Here is an 18,165-nt window from a genome sequence, read left to right on the forward strand (position 1 = left end):
GAGATCATCGTCTGCTCGCTTTCCCCTCCTAACGCTGGCCGAGAAATAAACCGGGAAACGGGAAAAGGACACTGGCAAAATGAGAGCGAGAGAGAGAGCCAGAGAGTCTCTGAGACACAATGCACCCATCACCTCCTGCAGCCACCACCAGCACCAGAGTCAGGAAGAGTACCCCTCACCCTCCACCAACTATCACTGCTTCCGAGCACTCGTCCCCTCTACATCACTCAGTCTCTCTCCAGTCTACATCACTCAGTCTCTCTCTTTCTCCAGTCTACATCATAATCTCTCTCTCTCCTGTCTACACCACACTCTCTCTCTCTCTAGTCCACACCACAGTCTCTCTCTCTCTCTAGTCTACACCACACAGACTCTCTCTCTTGCTCATCTCCTCTACATCACAGTCTCTCTCTCTTGCTCATCTCCTCTACATCAGTCTCTCTCTCTCATCTAAATAACAGTCTCTCTCTCTCTCATCTAAATCACAGTCTCTCTCTCTCTCTCTCATCTAAATCACACAGTCTCTCTCTCATCTAAATCACACAGTCTCTCTCTCTCTCATCTAAATCACACAGTCTCTCTCTCTCATCTAAATCACACAGTCTCTCTCTCTCCAGTCTACATCACTCAGTCTCTCTCCCTCTCTCTCCAGTCTACATCATAATCTCTCTCTCTCTGTCTAGTCTACACCACAGTCCCTCTCTCCTGTCTACACCACACTCTCTCTAGTCTACACCAGTGTCTCTCTCTCTCTAGTCTACACCACACAGACTCTCTCTCTCTTGCTCTTCTCCCTTACATCACAGTCTCTCTCTCTTGCTCATCTCCTCTACATCACAGTCTCACTCTCTCTCATCTAAAATCACACAGTCTCTCTCTCTCTCTCATCTAAATAACAGTCTCTCTCTCTCTCTCTCTCATCTAAATCACAGTCTCTCTCTCTCTCTCTCTCATCTAAATCACACAGTCTCTCTCTCTCTCTCTCTCTCTCTCATCTAAATCACACAGTCTCTCTCTCTCTCTCTCTCTCTCATCTCGTCTACACAATCTGTCAAAAACACTCAAGGAGGAAGCTCTACTATTCACTGATCCCTGAGCAAGATCACAATCTGTCAAACATGGTGGAGGTACTGTTACTTGCAAGATGTGTACTAATGATCTGACTGCTGATAGACACATCATGATGACTTCTGAAGTCTACAAGGCTATTCTTTCTACTCAGAATTAGTCAAATGCTGCAAGAAAACGATAATGCTGGACAATGACTCAAAACAAACAAAAACAACAACAGCAACAAAAAACACAATGAAAGCAACACCAGAGTTTCTTAAGACTAAGAAATGATCTTAAATGGTTGATTCAGTCAGACCTCAGACCTAAACCCTAATTGAGCAGCACAAATCTTAAGGCAGATACAAGCAGCAGAGTTGAAGGAGGCAGCAGTAATTGCCTGGTAAAGCACCTCAAGGGAGGACACCCAGAATTTGGTTATAACCATGATTTTAAAATACTAACATTTATAGTTATCTTTTGGTTGTCCAATTAAGTTTGAGACATTTATAAAAATGACTAATTTTAATATCAGAATATTAAAATAACATCATATGTTATCATATACACTTCAATCAAACTAATTGCTTCATTTCAAATCCATTAAGATGGAAAACTACCAAATTGTCACTGTAAAATGCTAGACCTCATAATAGATAGATAATAGATGACAGACCTGACTGTGTGTCAGCAACTTTTACTGCGTACAAATGATTTGTATTTACACACTGTAATAAATGCAATGAAGCAGGAATAATTAAGCTCCCATAATTAGGAAACACAAACACCAATTCTATCCCCAATAATGAAACACACTGATCATACTGCCCAGCTGTACTTCCTGCAGCCTTATTACTTTATATGTGCTAGGTTTTTTATAACTGGTCATCTTCTCTGTTACATCAACGTATCAATCAAAAGTTCTAGGAGCTACATATGAGAAATGACGACTATAAAATCACAAGCTCCATTTCTTAACACAGAACCAACTACAAGCCCACAGTTCCCAATCCAGACCTTCTTCCGTCTCTAGCCTGGACCCGCTAAGCCTCCATTCCCATAAAGGCGAGAATTGGGCACTGCAGAGGAATGATGTCATGCACTTAGCATGCTTTTGGCCCACAGTGGCCGCATACTATGACGTTTTAAGGCCTCGACACTGGCTGTGCTCGGAATATCAAATCGAGTAGCTGCCCGGAGGTTGATGGAAAAACGTGTGACTCTTCCATGCAGAGGGAATTTAAGTCACAAGACTGCAGCCAGCACGACGGCTTAAACAATATTCAGGTCTTTGGCAGGGGAGGGCTGGCCGCAAACTACACTGTTAAAACTAGCAAAAACCTTTTCTTCAAGGTTCCTCAAAGCACATTGAGAAGTTTCCTCCCCAGTTTCAAACTAAAGAACTTCCACAAGTTCATCAAGGGGTGAAATGCAAATGTTTTATGAAGATTCAAACTGATTTCGCATTTCTTCAGTAACGTCATTTAGGAATGTTAGAAAGTCAGTTGAACGGATATCTCTTAAGCTTCTCAGTTGCATGGATGCATGCAAATAACCTTAAAGTGAGAGTAAGCCAGGTACAGCTCCAACATAGCAGGGTTGGTTGTAAGGCGGTCTTACTTAATAAGAGAAGTTAAATGTACCCCCAGAGAAATTATATATTTTTTTTATAATTCCTGGATTCCTGGGCGTTGTATCAACAATATACATTTAAATTGAGTCTTTTTCTTTTCCTGGTTAAAAAAAATATATATATTTTTCAGAATATTTATTTAAAAGCTTGTTTTTGTGCATTTGAGTAAACCTGGCTGCTTAAAACAGCACACAATTGCTTCCTTTTACCAGACTTTTCAGAGACCGTTAGAACTAGAGCTGCACAATATGTCACTCCAGCACAGCCATCGCAATGTGTAAATGTGCAATAGTCACATGGCAGGATGTGCAGGGTCAGGTAAGGCAAACTAAACCATACACATCATGAGATAACTTGCTTAAAACAAAAGGAAAATCTTCACTGTGTCATTTTCCACATCATATCTGCCCAATATCATTCATTTGACTCTAATCTTGGATGCACAGAGTGTCTTATTAATATCATAACATGTTGGAAATGTATGGATCTATTTCTAATAGTGCAACATATAGACATATAAACTGCAAGTTTCTCGCAGGATAAAATATAAGTCAAAAAATATTGACTACACCAATATAAGTCACACACAAATTATACTAGTGCTGTAAAAACAACCTGGCCCAGGTCCAAGTTCAGTCTTAGTCACGGTCTTTATGGCCCTTATCCACATAAAAGGTCATCTGGAAACTGAAAGCTTAACTAACCATCTGTCCCAAGAAGGCATTCTAAAAGAAAACGAAAGCAAAATATACACGTAACTGCTGAGTCGGAAAGGCTGGACCCCTTCTGAAATCTGAACTAGCCTCAACCCCACTTTCTCATAATCGCCGGAACTTGAGCACCACAGCCCCGCTGGTCATCCCTGTGAGTCAGCGTCACGCACAGGCTTCAAGCTCCAACAGAAACTTCAGCACATCTCACCTCATTCTCATCTAGCAGAAAACCCCCATCCCGAGCTACCGGGCTGGCTTTCTCCTGCATTTAGGTCCCACGCAGAAGATAAAGCACAATCACACAGACCTACTGATTGTGCCCTTGAAGCTCCTGGCCAAGCCAACAGAGCTTGTGTGTTCGGTCTCAGTGCTCCTCATGTTACTTAAGCCAGTGACCAAGCACCTGACTCCATCTTAGCACCGCCGTCCTCGTTTCCCCATGTGATGGGATTTTCCCTCTGCCATTAATCAATTACACGCAGCAGCCAGACATGAAAGGACAGACGGGGAGGTTTTTCTTTTTTCTCTACAACAGCTCTCCCTCGCTCCTTCTAAAAGGTCTTCATTGACTTCCGCAAAAAGAACGTCCCCGGCTGACTCCGTCTCCAGTCTGCACGAATGGCGCTTGCCCACTTACCTAGCCCCATGACCGGGTGATGCTCCACAAGAGCCCAACTGTTGTCGTCCACACAATGGCTTTTGTACACAAGGAGCTGGCACAGGTCTCGCGCCGTCATGTCGGCTGGGATCTCCACCACTTTGCCCATGCCGTCCTCGCTGAAGATTTTAATGATCTGCAATGGAAGAGAGGGCACAATACGACAACCGCTTAGGCCGGTGCAGACAACGCACAGGAAAGACATGAGGCCCGACTACCGAAAGTCTCTCAGTCGGGGCAGCGGGTGCTTTTAGGACTGCGTCACAGGTCCTCTTCATGTTCGTACACACACATAAAAAAAGAGACGTAACATGAAAAATATGTGAATACGGAATAAAGACGACTTAAGAGATCACTTGAGAGTGTGCGCGGTGTCGTGCAGCATCGTCTACATGCATTACACTGGATGTTCATCCCGGTTTGACTCTGTAAGATTATTTCTAGAAAACGGTGGAAATGAAAGATTTGAGCTGAGCTCCAGATGAGTCTCAGGTAGTAGCAGCTCTGCAGTTCCCGACTGTGCTGGGTTTTCTCGAAAATTCTCTCTCAGTATTTGCTCCGCAAAGTCAAACATTTCACCCACACAAACACGCACACACACACACACCTCCCCTACCGCACATTTCCCATGTTCCCAATCCAGTCTCGTCAACCTTTCAAAGCCTTCCAACATCTTCAATTCGGCACGCACTGAGCCGGCCTTCGCCGCATCCTCATAAGCTAGCCCTCAAACTTTCAACGTCACAGCTTCCACAAGTCCATGCCCTCTGCTTCCCCTCCCCTTCCCTCCCTCCCCCCCTCCAAAAAAAACCAAAAAACCCCAGCACACCACACGCTAAAGTTCCCTATTCTGCTGTCCCTTGACGGCCCTCTGCGTCCGGCCTCCTTCCAGCCTCCAGCCTCCAACAGCAGTCCCCTTGAGGGGTGAAACGGAGGCTCTTCCTCCCTCCCTCAGGAGGCGGCGTGCAAATTTCGGAGAAAATCTTACCTCCCCAGGCCTCAGCAGGCACCAGTCGGGAGAGAACGACGGCATGTTCGCCGGCAGCCTGCCTCCTCTGTGCACCGAAAGCCTGTGCTCTTCTCCAGCGCTCTCCACAACTCCTCCAGAGGGGAAAAGGAGGGGAAAAAAGGGACCACCGGAAAAAGGGAAACCAAAAAAAAAAAAAGAAAGAAAAAGAAAGAAAAAGAAAAGCGGGTCCAAGCTCTCAGATGCTTGGCTGTCAGTAGCTCACTGTACCATACCTGTCACACTTCTCCCTCGCGCTCTTTCCGCTTATGTCTCTCACCCTCCCCACCTCCCACTCTCTCTCTCTCTCTCTCTCTCTCTCTCTCCCCCTCGCTCGTTCGCTCGCTCCGTCCCTCCACTGCCTGGCTTTTCGGTTCGGGACAGAGCCGATGAGAGCAGATGGCACTGTTTCCAGCTTGGCAGACAACTTCGTTCTGTTCCCCTCACAAAGGGTTACAGGCGCAGGCTTTTAGGTAGCGAATCAAACCACACTTCCCTAACCAATCATAGAGCTGGCTCGGGCTGATGTAATCATTCCCACACACACAGACGCACGCACACACACACACACACACACAGAGACAGGGAGACACACACCCCTCTCACACACATGCACACCCACAGACGCACAGTCATGCGCCTGCATGGCCAACTTTTCTTTTCCTGCTTGCTGCGTAGCTCCAGTCTCTCTTCCTCTCCCTCTCTCTCTTCCTCCCTCTCTCTCTCTCTCTCTCTCTTCCTCTCCCTCTCTCTCTTCTTCCTGAGAGCTCAAAGCGTAGACCACCACATTTTTCTCAGGTTTACCTTCTTTTTTTTTTGGTGAGGGGTGGGTGGGGGAAGAACAAGAAAGGAGTGAGCAAAGGGGGGTGGGGGGGTGATCAGCCGTTTGAACTTTCATTTTGCAGGAGTTCCGGACAAGTTTCAAGTGAAGGCTTGTTTATCCTCCACACCCCCCTCCTCCCTCCTCTCCACCCTCCACCCTCCACCAGTTGAGCTTTGAAGTCTGAAGTCTGAAACCTCGGTCACGACAATGCAAGGCTCTTTACTGCTGCAGTGAAACCTGCCTCACTCTGCTCTGCCTCCACTCCAAGTCTACCTCTGCCAACAGTAGACCTGCACATACAATTTCAGACCCCGCGTGATCCAACACACACACACACACACACATACACACACACAACCTCGCTCTTCTAGCTGCTAATTCTACCGGGACCACAGACACAGACACAACGAAACTGCCCTGCCCGTTACTGTGAAATTCGATGGAAGTGACTCGCACTTGGCCTCTTCAGCAAGCCGGCCATTCCTGAAACACCGCTACAGTTTGGCTACAGGCAGAAAGCTGTCTGCACGGCTACTCCTACCCAAATTAAGTTCAATGACCACGGGAAAACTGCAGCGCTGGAAAGAAAGGATGACTCAAGCTCTTTCAATGCCTCCGAGGGAGAAGAATTTGGTTGTGGGGGCGGGGAATGGAGAGAGGGAGAGAGAGAGAGGAAGCAGAAGAAAGAGTTTGTTAGGATAGTCACATAAAAGGCATGCTAACTCTCCAGAGCTCCAGCTGGCTTTCTGGCCCCTGCCTTCTTCCTCCTATAACTCCATCAATCAGACAGCTGGGGGTGGTGGTGGTGTGTGTGTGTGTGTGTGTGTGTGTGTGTGACGTCCTGCAGGCCCAAGAACTTCTACCGTACGCTCAACACAAGCACATCGCCATTTTTTCCCTTTGCCACAGTTCAGGACTCATTTCCTTAGCAGTTAAAGAATCGTTCACTCGAAAGATCCCAACGTGGCTCTTTCAACGACTGAAAGAAAGCAAGGGCCTGTCAGCATTGCTTCATTTGCATAATGCTAACTGTCCCATCTTGGCTTCCAGCCATGGTTAGCAACGTTAGCATGTTTTAGGGGGAAGTGTGGGAAAGCAGGCTGAGACTTAATCAAATCGCAACACCTAAATATACATCTCGCACCTGGAACGCAGGGATTATGTATGATGACTTGGTGGAAAACACACAGAATAAGGCGAGAGCTAAGCGCATTTCAGATTAGGACCTCGCACCACAGTCAGCTGGTTGTGGAGTTTAAGGGCGGACTTGTGTCTAAAGGTAGTGTTTTCAGTGTCCCTTTTTGCCCCCAAGCGAAGCGGCACATATTTAGTGCAGAAACAAAGCCTTTCATTAGACAGCAGTCAGTCTCCATGCTGACCACAGACGTCTACAGCGGGCCAAAAGCCCTGAGCTTGGCTTGACGACCGCCTCCACCTCAGATTTCACATATTCGGTCACGCAGGACAATTACGGTTTGCTTGCAAAGCGCGTATTAGTTTACTACTGGATCATTTGTTTCACCAGCTGTATGTAGAACTAGGAGTTGGTAGAGTATAACACATTTTTATATAAAAAAAAAATGTTAACTGTGGATAATGGAAAGATAAGCCGGTTTCATCCGATGGCATCTATGAATCTTCTGTGGCAGGTTGCCATGCCATTTAAATTCTTTAAAAATAAATAATGAATGAACAGTTCCTTTTTCTTTATATCATTTATTTCACTTTATATCAGCATTTTCTACCCAATTTTGAAGGCCAATTCCCAATCCCCGGTCATGTGATCCCTAGCAATGCCCGAAGCTCAGATATAACAGCTAACGAGGCCAACTGTGCTCTCTCTGACTCTGGCTGCTGATGGCAAACCAACGATCCTTACCATACCATAACAGCAGGACCAGTCGGAGCCCCCATTTAAATAGTTCTTGGACCCTGACTCGATGTGATCGACCCTGTGAACGTCAGCAGAACGAATTAGATTCATACATTCAACCAGATCTTTACTGCAATGGAGTAATATTTATGCACTTGGTCACTGTTTATGTTCCTAAGCTCAGATCTCTGCCATAGTAAAACAGCAGCAAGCGGCGAACGTCTAGTCCCCCCCCACCAACCACCTGAAATAGCAGTCTGATCCAAACCCAATGAACCCTGCAGAGTCAAAGCACAACATTTTTTTTTTTAATTACACACTCCAATCAAACATTACCTTAAAGCCACTGATGGGTGAAGTGCACAGCACTGATTATCTGATTACAGTGGCAACCATCAAGGGATCTGAGACACTTGCTAAACGGTGACGGCTAGGCAACTGGGTAAGAGCATCTCCACGGAAATGGAAGGTCTTGTTGGGAAGTGTTCCCAAAAGCGGTCCAAGCAAGGTCCGATCCCACCAAAAAGCTACTGTAGCACAAACTGCTGGTAAAGTTCCTGCTGGCTGTATCTCATGGAGTTCATGCCTTGAAGGCTCAATGCTCTTTTTTTCACAAGGGGGACCGACACAATATTAGGCAGGTGGTTTTAATGTTATGACTGATTGGTGTATAGCAGTGACAGAGGCTGGATGTTGGTTGGCTGGTTGTCCTTCATCAGTCAGAGGAGGTAGATCAGGTAAAAAAAGGGGAAGGAAGAACATGGAGAACTGGAAGACTGGGCCTACTGAAAAAGGTTCTGCAAGTGATCTGGCAAACAAAGATCTGTTCCAGAACTGTAAGTTGGAACTGGGTTTGACAGCTTTTCTTGGCTAGAGCTTCCAGTCAAAGAACATTTCTGCTCATGCCAACTGTTCCGACACTTCGACTGGCAAGCAAGTAAGCTGGGCTGTTCCCGCCTCAACCCCATGTGTGCCCCAGCAGTCTAGAAACGCCCCTGTTGTAAAAGCCGTAACACTAAGCGGAGGGTGGTAAACGCCGATTCCAGGTCACTCATAATGGCTGTATGGAGGAGGAGGGAAAAAGGGGTGTTTTAATGCCAGACCAAGACCCGCTCTCCCAAATCCCAGGACGAGAATTTCCTCCTCCCTGCTCATGCCTTTAGGCTGACTCAGCAGGATATTCATCTCCGCTTTCCACGGAACGCTGTCAGATGACTTATTTCCGCCCTTCCTCGCCGATCTGAGGGCTGCTGTCTGGATTTAGGTTAGTGGAGGTAGAACGGACTTGGTTTTGCGCTGTGCATCTTGCCTGTGTGAAAGAGAGACACTTCCTGAGCAGCGAGACATCCAGACAACTCTCTGTGATGTAATCCAACCTGAGGAATGCCTCAGGGAGTTTACTACATGGAAACATAATCCCTGTAATGGACACAGTAATGGCAAGTCTGGCAAGCTCCGTCTCCCACAGTCGCTCTTGCCATGTCCGTCAGACGTTCAGCTCGGGCCACCTGGTACCAACGGGGCGAAAAGGTAAAAAGGTGCCACCGCACAAAGGGCTATTGAGAAGAGTTTGAGAGTATTCACATAGAAACTAGTTGTACACAATGCTTGGCAGGGACATGCTTGAGAACTGACCAAACATCTATCTAGACCAATTTAAAGCTAAAGAAAGAGGGTCTGGAAAGCCATGCTTACATCAATCAGACCAGCCAACATTTAAGCCATTGCACATCAAAGCAGTAACGTTATACTTTTAAAGGTTTGTAAAACCTCTTGTGTAGAGGATAATGCGTCCTCCTCAAGATGTAATATTGCATATTCAGCCAACACTACAGCGAATCAAACAATGTAACTTCAGTCAGCACCCAGTCTTAACTGCGGAAAAATTTGCCATGTATATAAATAATATTAAAGATCATATTTACATTTAAGGCATTTAGCAGACGCTCTTATCCAGAGCGACTTACAAAAGTGCTTTGCTATTTACCCAAGAAAAACCTCAGCTAATCAGTAAACAGACCACTCTGCTATTCGCCCAAGTATTCTCGGAAGAGGTGGGTCTTCAGTCTGCGTTTGAAGACAGCGAGCGACTCTGCTGTTGGGAGACCCAGAGGAAGCTCGTTCCACCACTTTGGTGCAGGACAGAAAAAAGCCTAAACGCTAAAATGTGTAACATCCCAGCTTTATGCTAAGGGGTAATTATATGACACCATTTCTGGCCTATATGTCAACATTAACCCCCACTGCAACACCTGTTATTAGTTTGGATTTGATTGTATTGGACTTTTCCCTTATTAAGCTTATTAACTGTACAATGACTATGTACTGCCACGATTATTTGATCTCTCAGTCTCGGTTACATCAGGTGGCTGGATGCTGCCAGCGTCTTAGCGGCCTCCTTCGTCTCTACAGAGCAAAACTGCTGTACGTCGCATCATCTGTTAGATTAGCCGATGTCCAGACAGCTTGACTGGTTTGAACTGCCAATGTTACTGCAAGTGATGCGCCATGCTTGGTGAATTGAGGAGGGAAGTCGAGAGGATGAGGTGATGAGACGGTGATGACCGATTAAGAACGAAACTGTCAGCAGCTTTGTTTAAAAATGAGATCAAATTTATTTTCCAGATTTTATGATATTGTTCAATTCAATGAAATTTGAAAAATGTTTGATGATGTTCTGGATGTATTAGAGGCAATTTGTGGTGAAGGCACCCAAACCAAGTATTGAGTGTATAAAGGAACATGCTTGTAAGAAGTTGGACATTTCTGTAATGACCATTTAGTTTTGATCTTATTATTAGAAATATTCTATAAGCCACACCAAAGTAAATGAGCAAAGAACATAAAAACATGACCATTTTATCATTTTGAATTATGTTATGAACAAAAATAAAAACCTTTCAGATGTATAAAGACAAACACATGCAGTACCAGTAGAAATAAAATAAAATAAATAAATAAAAATAATAATAAATAAATAAAGAAAGAAAAAAATAGTTAATTATCTGGATAATCTTAAAAACACAATCCAAATGCTTGGGTTACCATATTTCTTTTTTTTTGGGACACACAGGTATCCACTGTAGTTAGGATGTCGCAACTGGGGGCTTTCAGGTAGGTCTAAGTTGAACGCTGAACTGAAAGGAGATGCTTTGGTCATATAGGCTATGAAGGCTATTTATTGGTCTTACTAAATGTTATATTAACATACAGCCCCTCCATAGTTTGAGAGGCATTTCCACCCTCATAATACACATTGCCACAGTCCTACAACTTAGACCTACTTGAACTGTAATGTCCCTATTGTCCTCTTTTGTGAAAACAAAAATATGGTCATCCTAGCACTTAGATCAAATGTTTGTAGGATGGCGATCAGAACACTGGTTTCGGAAGTTTAAATTTACAGCCAAGATTCAAATCAGCTTAACTATTTCTTTACATGGCATGAGACTAACGAGAATGTCCACCAGAGCTTCCACCAGAGCTTCCACCAGAGCTTCCACCAGAGCTTCCACCAGAGCTTCCACCAGAGCTTCCACCAGAGCTTCCACCTTGGTAGTTTCTTTGTAACAAATATTCTAAATATCGAAATAGCTTTCAATTTCTTGGACCTGCAGGTACTTTACACACATCCACATGAGTACAGGTTTGCTATGGGCCAAAAAGACCCGTACTAGTAGGCCTTTGACAAAGTCTTGTGTATTTTGACATCAGCTCATGTGACACTTGTCGAAAATGTCCTTAGGCAAGCAGATGTGGTCAGAGAGAATCCCCTTTTCCCTACAGTGTCTGAGAGAGCTGTCCATTAACAAGCCACGTCTGACCGTAAACCATAAGTGGGCACATTCAATGTTTGAGCAGAACTGTACAAGTTTAAAATCACCGTCCTCCATTCTCCTAGCTAAATAACAGGCTACTGCGCCTGCCGCAGAGTGATGACTAGCTGTTTGACCTTGGTGTATATCAGCATGGTCCATCTGATGAACAAGAGCTGCATTCCAGTCAGCTTACCTTTGGAGTTGCTGAGCGCTGCCTGTTTGTATACAGTCCCTGGATTTATTAAGGGCTGGGGGGGACAGTGGCAAACTCCCTTCCTCTCTCTCTCGGAGCCTTCAGTAATGGCTTACCTCGCTCCTTTCATAATCAAAAAGAAGGGCAGACCTACCATGCTCCATGCTTAGAACTTCTCACAGGGAAGCCACTCATTTCTCTGGTCAATAAGAGCAGAATTAAATCACACCTCATTAAATCCTGCATGTTGTTGACTGGGAATCCCTCTACGGGACAAGACTATGGTCAGCTGAGGTGGTTCAGTGCCACAGAGACCCTGTGACTTGTATAAACAGATCACTCTGGCCAGATCAGGTTTAGGACCGACACCAAATGATCCACTTTGCACAGGTGAATTAAGAAGCTGACGTCATTCCCACCCACAAAGAGAACTGCTCCAGTTCTCCTGTTCTTCCTATAGGTGCTGAAGGCACACACTGTACTAATCACGATACCACAATACCACAGCAGTGTCATACATGCATTCTTTCAGTGCTATCCGGCTCCTGTGTCATGTGAAGTAGTCTTTGCCTATTGTCACTCAAGGCAACCTACATACCAGATTAGATCATCTTAGGGCTAGATCTTCTCTCCAGGGGCAGTCCCTCAAAGACTCTACTCCCATGAGGCAACACAGATCTGGGATCGGTTGGAAAAAGGAAAATGTATATCTTCACATTTAGAGAATACCTTGTTATTCTTCCTGATGCAGCACATCCTTCCTCTTGGGATGGGGAAGTGTTGATTGCCATTCATCCATTTAGATAACCTGTACTTACCTTGCATGCTATAAGACCCTAACGGTGGTATCTAGTTGCATACAGTTCGGCTACCTCTACTTCAGGGCCTCCTGTCCCAGGCAGTGGGCAGGTCCACTATACAGCACATACAGGTGGCTTGAATATGATGAGCAGCTGAATCAGCCTTTAGCAGAGCAATAGTCAGTAGCAGACCCAGATATATATATATATATATATATATATATATATATATATATATATATATATATATATACACACACACACACACACACGCGTGTTAAGGAGCAATGCTTAAAGCCTGTATCTAGGTATTTTATCCCCTCTTGGGATTTGACTATTGTCCCTGAAGCGCTATGTAAAGTGCCATTTGAGCCTCTGGAGACATGAGATTTATTTCATGCAATACCGCCCCACTCCAAACAGGGTGTGATGTACCACACGACTGTTGTTTCTCCTGTTCAGTGAGCAGCGTTTCGCCTTAAAGCCTATATTATCTGAAAGCTAGACGCACATCACATCACAGGAACCCAACTAGAGACCCCTTTTTATACAGATTTTCAGTTAGCCCAAAAAAATGGCTGATCTCTCGTTGATGAGAACTCCACTGTAACCGGGCCATCGCTCGAGTTTACGAGTGCCTCTTTAATGAATGCCCTGGTCCACCACGCAGCCGTGTTTTTGCGGTGGCAAGGTCTGACGTCTTTGCTAATGAGATACTGAGACAAAACCAGTCGGAACAATCAGAGAGCCTCTGAAAGCCATGTTCTATTCCCTCCAGTGTTCATCCGGACTAGCCTCTTCAACTCTCGCGCCTGCCTGGCTAACTGTGCTGACTCATGAGCTGACCATAAACTTGTTGTCTAATTAGCGTGTCAAATCGGCTTTGAAATGCTGAAGCTAACCAACAGAGAAAGACAAAAAGACAAAGCTTACAATGGGCATTAGTCAAACCTAGCTCCATTAACAGGTGTCCAAGTCACACAGTGTTTCATGGCTGAAGAAACTCTGGAACCTCTACCACTTGAGTTGCTCTGAGCTACTAGCGACCCAGCTTCAAATCTCTGTACCTTAAATGAATGTATAATTGTTAAATTAATGTTTTTCAGGACTAGGAATCCTCAGTCAGACATGCAGACTCTCTTTCCTCTCATGTACAGGTTGGGTAATTGGCGGTCCAAATAAAAAGTCTGGGATGATCTGTTATTAACGGTTATTACAGTTTATGATTGGAGAGTAACCCCACCACTGTGTTTTTCAAAATACTGATTAAAATGCTTCCCATTTTGGTCCGATCTACGAGTTATAAAACCAAATTGACATGACCTCCAACATCTAGACTTACCCTGAACCAAACTTCAGCAGTCTTCATGTTTTAGCATGTGCATTTGTGGACACATGGACTTTACATTGCAATTCGTCAATAGTGAACACATGCTGCATAGCCAGTACACTACATCTCACACACATACACACACACACACACACGGTATTAAGTCTTCAGAACCTCAGAATTAAATGTTCTCTTTGTCCGTAATGCCATGACCTCCTTAAACAATCACTAGAGGGTCAACAACCCTAGTTACTGCGGTCTGCACTAGTGATCTCCAACACTGCTCCTTGGAGAGCTACCTTCCTTCTACTTTGGACCCACCTCTAATCCACCTCACCTGATCCAACTACTAACTGCCTTTAGAAGTTCCTGATTGGCTGCGTGGGGTGTGTGTTAGATTCGGGTTGGAGCTGAAACCAGCAGGAAGGTATCTCTCCGGGAGGAGGGTTGAGGGACGCCGATCTACACTGTGCACTCCAACAGTTCTGAGATGAACCTGAATTCCACAGTTTCGGGTTGTGCTTCCATCTGTACAGTAATTACTCGTCAGATATACATTTCCTCTAACTGATAACCTTTGAAAACCTTTAAGAAAACCTATAATAAGCATTTTTGCTATGTTTGCTAATGTTGATGCAGTAGGTGTGGATGTGTCTTAGATGAGTATAGCTCTGGTGAAGATCCAGTGTCGAGCAGAGATGCACCTTACCCACCCATCTGAGTGGATGACTTTTAGTCAGCTAGCATTTGATGGCATTGTTGGGCATATACAGCACTGTGGCTGATAACAGCAACAGCTGACACGTCAGGGGGAAACATATGATTAACCATGACCTAAAAAAAAAGTCTGCTGTCCTGTGGTTCCCTGCCAGGCTAAAAGCTCTGACTTGGCTTCACAAGACTCAGTTTATAACACTCAGACTATTGAGGACACTCTGCACTGAGGTTTTCTCCAGCCACACCAACAACACAATCATCACCCTCCTCCTTCCCCCACATGCTAACCCAAGTGCTATAGACCGCACCAACGAAAATAGCTCTGGGTTACGATGGCCTCAACATCTCTGCACCCGACTGCCGATCTACCACGTCCCGAAATCCCAGCAATACGATGATGGTAGCAACTGCAATCAGCTGACCAGCCGAATGAAAGCACGGGCGATTCGGATGGCCGGCCGATTGGCCCGGCGTGCGAGCTTTGGCACATCGTTGCTATATATAGTTCGCATGGGATGCACATCAACATTCAGAAATTCCTGACGTCCGGTGTCCCCCCTTGACCTCCGCGGCCCCTCATCTCGCTGTCCGCCACACACGTAGACACTAACAAACCACTTCTGAATAGCTGACCTCTTTAGGCCGTGGCTCCCAACTGAGATGAAGACCGGGGATGTGCCAAATGTTTCCCCAATAGAAACAGGCGCTTTAATTGTGTTCCTGGAGCAGAGGAGAGGCCATTCAGCCCAACAGCAGATCATTGTCTGCTCTGGGATGGCCACAGAGTGCCCACAGAGGATGACATCATACACTTTAATTGAACAAATCAATTCGGGACGAGTGCCACTGTACTTTCACTCACTCTCTCTCTCCATTTTTTTGGGGGGCCACCCGTTTGTCCACTTGGCACTGAATCTGATGCAGAAAATGAAGAAATGTATTGCCCTCTACCTCCCTCATAAAAAAGCCATATAAATAATACATAAATAACGAGGTGAAAGCTAGTGGGAGCCATGGAAAATAATCCACGCTAACTGGTCACCACTAGTGTCCATTCATCCCACACCAACAGCAGCACGTCTGATCATGCCTAATGTCGTAGTAACAATATCAACTACCAGAGACGCATTTAAGCAGACAGAGCAGTTTGCAGATTTGTTTAACTAATGATACTGCCGAGCCCAACACTGCGCATAATGACAGGTCACGGTGTGTTAAATGTAGTCTATGTTCTCATAAAGATGATGACATGGAATTAAACCAGAAGACTATTTTCAAACACGCCAGTTTATCTTGCTTGGCAAGTGTGTCCGTCATCAAGCCCTAGGAGAAAAACGTACAGTTATCTAAGGTAAAAGAGGCTTAGTTGGGAACGGGTCCAATCAATCAGGGGAAAATCTTCATTTCATAAATACTCCAGTTAAGCCTGAGGTCAAAGATCTACAGGTCACCACTCGCTGCGGACACTCTACGGAACCTTTCAGTCAGTCAGAGCTCTCCGTTCCCTCCCACCCTCTCTCAAAGCCACTGGAGCTTAGACGTGAGGGGATGACGGGGGTTCTCAAACTGGGGCAGTCGGGAGCTGGAGAATGAGGCCAGAGAAGAAAGTGTTCCCATATTTAAGACACGACGACTCTGCTACTCCGCTTCGTACAGTACAGTACATTCTGCCTTGCTTAGGCCTTCATAATGAGGCTTCCCTGGGAAGAAGCCAAGCCCAGGCAGCTTTCAGCATTCACTTAGCTCCTTTTTTTGGGATCTCCCATATAATCGCTGTCTGGGTAACATTAGTGATGCCTGCTGACTCTCTTTGGCTCGGACTCTGATAATGGAAAAGGTAGGCAGAAAGCAGATACAGATTTTCTACAGGTCTTCTTTCTTAAGTGCTTCTCCCTCCCTCTCTCTCTCTCTCTCTCTTTGCATGTCCTACTTTGTTCTTTGCCTGTGCTCAAGTCAAGAGTATGCAGTCTAGTGTGACCTACATGAGTCCAGCTCCCATCGTCTGACAGATGATCCACTTTCCAGCAACAAGTCCCATACCGTGTGCTTGCTGCAGCCTTCCTAAAGGGTCGCTTGAGAGTGTGACCTCTTAGTAAATGCAGTAAAGGCTTTTAATACAAGAAGAAGAAGAAGGAGGAAGCAGGTACCCACGACCAGTGATCTACTAGCAGAAGGTTGCACCAGAAGGGTTAAAAGTTCTCCGTCTGGCACATAACCCTGACTGTTCGCCGAGCCACTCCTCTGGACACAAAGTGCCAATTACAAAAGAGCTCAACCTTCCCTGGAGTTTACTGTAGGGCGAAGCTCTACAGCATACGGACCCTTTCACCCAGAGCCATTCAAATCAACCCAAGTCACAGAACGTTCTAATCATCGTAACCTGAGTATTTTCCAACCCTGTGTGATGAGTGGAGGCCTCATTCGCACTGCTGGGTCCAAGTACGACGCAATTAAACATGCTCCTAATGAAACGGCCTTGGAGACAGCCTTCAATAGGATCCCCATTCTCAGACAGGTCACAGGCCATAAGGTCACCATGGGTCACCACATCTCTAGGAAATGTGCTTAAGGGCTCATCTTAGTAGAGCATTAGCATGCGTTACTAGGCTGACATCAACCTGGTCAAACCGTTCCTTTTCGTCATGGCCCTTATACGACGGTGGCAGGTAATCTGGGCAGGTTACAGCACACTCAGAGGCTTGAGGGATAAATATAGTGCGTTTGATGCTGGGGAAGCCGTGTCAACCTGTGCCACGAGATGGCCAATGGCATTTGTCTACAGCAGTGTTTGTGCCTGGTATTAGCCTAACTCAGAAGACCAGATCCAGCTTTGCAGATGTCATGTGGTCTGCTGGGGTGGTGGTGGTACTTCCCACAGGCCTACACACCCAAAAGGGCTTAGCAGCGGTGTATTCTTGCCAAGTGTTAACTCTTCATGTTGCTTCGTCCTGCGCAGAAGCTACCACTGGCTAAAAGAGCAATGCACGAAGAGGAGTTACAGCGTGGGCCTAATTACTCAATCCCCAATTTTTACAGCATTATCTAACAGAATTTTAATAAAGAATATTCACCTAAAAATAAATAAATGTATTTGAGTTATTAGTGTGTTAAAACCGTAGATAATTCAGATCTAATGCAATTACAATTTAATTTCCCAGCTTTATAAATTCTCTGACCTCACTTTGTATCAAACGTTTATCAAACATGGGTTCCTTTAAGCAACCGTCTGGCACCCTGATCTAAAAATGAATGCAATCGATGCCCAAGAGTCAGTTTTTTTTTTTTTCTACGAAAAAAAAAAAAAACGTTTAGCTGGGTCATGAGGATGGTCCATTTCCGTTCCTTTCTACAACAGAATAACAATCCAAAGCATACCTCAAAACAACCATGGATAACAAATAGACACAAACGGAAGCCTTAGGAATGGTCCTGACAGTCCTGACTGACTTAAACATCAGAAAATTTGTGGACAAGCTGTGTATGTTAGAGAACCCAGCAATATCTCAGAACCGAAGGACCTTCAACTGCTACAAAAAGAAGCCTTTACAAGC

At 45.2% G+C, this 18,165-nt stretch overlaps 1 protein-coding gene across 6 annotated transcripts in view; it reads right to left on the bottom strand.

The window, feature by feature from the left end:
* The window catches only part of grb10b (growth factor receptor-bound protein 10b), a 94,377-nt gene that overhangs the window by 14,290 nt on the left and 61,922 nt on the right, over window positions 1-18,165 (bottom strand). For 5 of the 6 annotated variants that reach the window (XM_072680175.1, XM_072680176.1, XM_072680173.1 and 2 more), the window contains one exon: window positions 4,034-4,190. In XM_072680175.1, coding sequence (XP_072536276.1) covers window positions 4,034-4,190 — 157 coding nt within the window. Of the gene's footprint in view, window positions 1-4,033; window positions 4,191-5,042; window positions 5,313-18,165 lie in introns of those variants that run through there. The other variant, XM_072680179.1, reaches the window with a different exon arrangement.

The sequence above is a fragment of the Salminus brasiliensis genome, chromosome 5, assembly GCF_030463535.1.
Source record: "Salminus brasiliensis chromosome 5, fSalBra1.hap2, whole genome shotgun sequence".
NCBI lineage: Eukaryota > Metazoa > Chordata > Actinopteri > Characiformes > Bryconidae > Salminus > Salminus brasiliensis.